Source organism: Pinus tabuliformis, chromosome 2_1 (genome assembly GCF_031772625.1).
Source record: "Pinus tabuliformis cultivar Carrire ecotype Pingquan chromosome 2_1, CPIR1, whole genome shotgun sequence".
Classification (NCBI taxonomy): domain Eukaryota; kingdom Viridiplantae; phylum Streptophyta; class Pinopsida; order Pinales; family Pinaceae; genus Pinus; species Pinus tabuliformis.
In genome coordinates this window covers 292,986,229-292,990,693 of record NC_142299.1, presented here as the reverse complement: position 1 = coordinate 292,990,693, position 4,465 = coordinate 292,986,229, and the positions used below count along the sequence as shown (strand labels likewise).

Here is a 4,465-nt window from a genome sequence, read left to right as displayed (position 1 = left end):
TCTTCTCAGAGATAAGCTACCATAGCCCAAGCTAGTTTATTTCCATTTTCCATTTAAGCATATTTCAATTCTTTCAGATTAATGAAATGAAGTTTGATTTCTGTTGCATCTCTATGTTTATGTATATCTCTGTACTCTGTTGCATTCCTGCATATGTCCAAATCAAACCACCAACATCCATTCACATCAATTACATAGACCATAATCATAGAGAATGCATATATGCAACCGACATGAATCCATAACCAACACACCACCCATCTAGTTCAAGGGGTGAACAATTCTCTCATACCACTTTATAACACCCTCCTCCCATATTTACCTAGGTTAATTGGTCAATTGAGGTAAAGATGTGACGAGAGAGTACTATGATGTGACTCAAATCCCCATGTACAGTTAAGGAAGTGGAATCGACAAACCCAAACCAATCTGACCTTCCACACATGCTATGAAACCTTCAGGAGCTAACCAATCCTTCTAAGTGACCAACCACTGAGGAAATTTGACCTTTAACTGATTTGGATCCCTAGCCACTTCCATGAAAAGCCATGGCCACAACTGAGGACTTCCATTTGATCCCACAACAAGGGCATCCCAATGACAGTGGAATTTTTCAGCTGCTTCTCAGCCATCGACCTCAAATTCTGTGACAATTTTTCAGGGCTAGGACTCAGGCCACTGCCCAAAATTTCAGGAAACTTTCAAGAATTTTAAATAACAATAGATCAAAGGTACTAATGCAAATATTTTATCATGACTTGACTAGACCCCTACTAGCCATGACAGGAATTTCGTAAAAAATGTCCAAATATGCAATCTGTAGGTCATAACAACAAATTTGAGCATAGGGGTCTCATAATTTTCTAAGATTCGTAAAGGAATGTTGTTCCCATATCACAATAGCTATTATCATATGTTATGTCATATATTCATTGTAGTTTCAGTAACTAATCAAAACATGATGAGAACCATACATCAAGTCTCTCATTAAAAATACTCATAACCAACATATAACGAACATAAATAACAAGGATATAACAACCATATAATCCACATATAATCCAACACATTTATACATGAAATACCACTGATAATGAACTCTTATTAATGAGTGCAAAAGCCAACCTCAGACGAAATGCGACACATCAGCGATGCTCGAACGAACATTTGAATTAATGTAACATGACATCAAAACTTGAGTTAATATAACATGACTTTAATTATTTGCAAACCAGAGTAATTCGAGAAGTCAACTAAGCCAGTTAGACATCTTAATAAATTTTGCATTGTAGCATGTTTCCTTTATAACCAAACTAATTCAAATTATCACATTCTTAGTTATATAGCCAGTATATATAATTATGGATTATTATTTTATTTGATCTTGGTCATGACACATAGGTTGCATGGGAATGTTGTAACCTAATGTATTTCTCTATTAAGAAATAAATGCATATCAAAACTTATTTGATGTCACATACTATATGTCTTAGTTTTTTTTTTTAATCTTATTTTACAAAACAAATCTACTGGTAAGAAATTATAATATGGAGATGTTTTTTATTAATGTTTTTATTATTTTTCCTTTTTTAATTTTATACTAATTTTATGGTATAGTTTTCAAGTAGTGTTTTTTTAAATGTTATTTTACAAAAAAATTTACTGATAAAGAAATTATAATATGAAGGGCAAAAAGGTGATATTTAATTTTATTTTTGGAAAATTTATATATTATATATTAATTTTAATTTAAATAATTTTTTTATAATATGATTGCAATAGACTTAATTCTTCGAGATTTAGTATAAACGTGATAGGTGAACTGGCTTAAACGTAATACGTGAACTTGTTTAGTATTGATAAGTGAGTGTGGTTATTTTTTAAAACTCTATCTTTTATATAAATACTATATGTATATGAATAGTACAGTATCAAATTGTATGTAATGAAACATTTAAGTAAAATACATTATAAATTATTGCAATAAGCTTTTATTTACTTTGGATAGTAATTTCTTTGAAAATTTCCTAAAATTTATATATATATATATATATAAATAACTAACTTGTAAAACTAAACTAATTGAGAAATTGTAACTACTCAAAGCTATTCCATATATCTATTATTCCTAACAACTACAACTATTCCATATCAATTATATTTAAGTTAGTCTTAACGACATGTGACTTCAACAGCGGAGTTTTATATTAAAAATATTTCGAAAAAAATAAAATAACGGTGTAGTTATTTTTATTCTAGTTGTAGAGTTGTTTTTTTTCGAAATACTTTTATTTTGTTAAGAGTTTTTTTGGATTTAAGACAAGGTTGACGGACTAAGATCAGAGATATTTGGAAAAAATAAAAACCTGCCTTTTACAGACCACTAGCTGATTGAAAACTTGCCACTTACAGACCATTAGCTAATTATTCCAGGATAAGCGACCACTAACTAATCATTCCAGGATAAGTTTCTCACCTGTAATTAGATAGAATACTAAACTAGTAATAAATTTTAACCCTAACCAGAATAAAATAAACGCATTATTATGGTATCACAGAACCAAAAACGGAATTACCGTCAAATTGGCCAAAGTCTCCGAGTTTATTTATTCAGATCAAAATGACGAAGATAAAACAATGAAAACGGAATTAGTGTCAAATTGGCCAAAGTAGCGGAGAGGTTATTTATTCACCTCAAAATGACCAATATACAACATCCACTGGTTCAATGACAGAACCGGGAAATAAACAATAATTCGTAAATGGCTCTCCATATTAGAAACAAAATTAACAGAACAAGGAATCGTATGTGATTATCTGCGATAAACGGTGAAACCAGATCAAGTCTTATATCCTGAATGCTTCTTTTCAAGTTCAGTACGTTCATGACAGTCCGCTGCGTAATGAAATCTTGGCCAACTGACTGAATAATTTCCCTTGATCTTCTCAGCATCGTTTCTGCAACTTTAAACACCCCATATCCACCCAAGACCAAAAACTCTCACACGCTTCGCTCTAACATGTCCCGATATCGCTGGAAAGAGTTTTGTTTCTGCAAAAGCATCTGACTGCGAAACCTTTTAATGAAATCCTCCGCCAAAATGTCGATCTCGTCCTCGACAGAGCACGTAGACATTCGCGAGCTCTCAATAGCTGAAACATAATTTCTAGAGTTATCAGAGGGCCACTCTGAATCAAGAATTGCGTGGGATAGATGCCCCAATTCCTGCTCGCAATGTTGAAGAGCTCCACAAGGCATCTCATCGACCGGCGTCGAAGCATAATACATCGTCAATGACGTATTGTTGTCACTGGAATATTGCCCTTGGCTCTCCTCAAGTCCAAACAGAGAATTCATCTTGTGAGAAATTGCGGCGAATATCTTCTTGTTCTTGATGAGGCCGAGAACAACGATCTTGGTCTTCATTGCGTGGGCTGCTTTTCCCTTGACGACATTTGATTTCGATTTGAGCACAGAGCTCAGGACCGACCACACTTGCCTCGCCACCCATGGGGACCCTCCTATCTTCATATTTCCTGCTGAAATTTACAATTCAGCCCAGTGGTGGATATAACAATATAATCCTATGGATTATAACAATAATAAGTCTATTGCGTACAGACCTTACTTTGTCCCAACAGGCAAGCCACCTGATTTCCTTTCTTCTCCGTATATGTCCTCCCCGCCTCTCTATATATATAACAACAATTTGCGCAAGCATTCGTCATCACCCTAAAAAGCACAGCACATGCAGAAGCGTGGTGTACAAAGAAAAAATAGACCAAGGAGAGTAAAGTTGGTTAGTCTATTCTGAGTCCGCAGTTTCACAAAAACTGGACATTTCAGTACAGGCTGTCGAGTGCCAATAGAGAGATGTAGCAATGGAGGAGGCTGTTTCATAGCTTAAAAAATATTTCTTCTCTTTTCCGACAAAAAAATATCTACGTCCTCCATTAAACAAATTCGCACTATCAAAAGGTAGAAACGATGGAGGGTGGAGAGTGATTCTTGTTTCTGCTTTTCTGTGCTTTCTGAATCCATTTGTTATTTTAAAAATGTCGCATAGTTTTAGCACTTTAGACAATCAAGTTCAGTACTTTATTCAGTGCGGGCAGCTTCCGAGAAGCACTGATCGCGTGATACAGTTCAGCTTTCAGAGAACTTATAGGTCATTTGTGTTTTACTGGACTGAAAGTCAAAAGTTGATATTCTTTCCAACATGTTGTTTTATTTTAGCTAATGGATTCATGTCTAGTATGTTTTCAAAGCCTTGAACCGACTTCGACACATAACCCCCGAGTTTGAGTGAGCGTCCAATTTCGGCTGCCTCCGCTTGTGTAAAATTTGGGTAAAACAAAATTATGTAAGTTAATTTTATTTGCTTTCAATATGTATGTGAAATACAAAATTCGATAAAATTATATTATATAAAATAATATAATTTTATAATTGTAACATATAAAT

The 4,465-nt window shown here is 34.0% G+C and overlaps 1 protein-coding gene across 1 annotated transcript; it reads right to left on the bottom strand.

Moving 5' to 3' along the window:
• Positions 1-3,001: 3,001 nt before the first annotated feature.
• Positions 3,002-3,532, bottom strand: LOC149199944 (uncharacterized). Its single transcript, XM_089400778.1, has one exon. It carries the CDS (start codon positions 3,530-3,532, stop codon positions 3,002-3,004), a length of 531 nt encoding a protein of 176 aa, XP_089256904.1.
• Between the last annotated feature and the right edge of the window lie 933 nt (positions 3,533-4,465).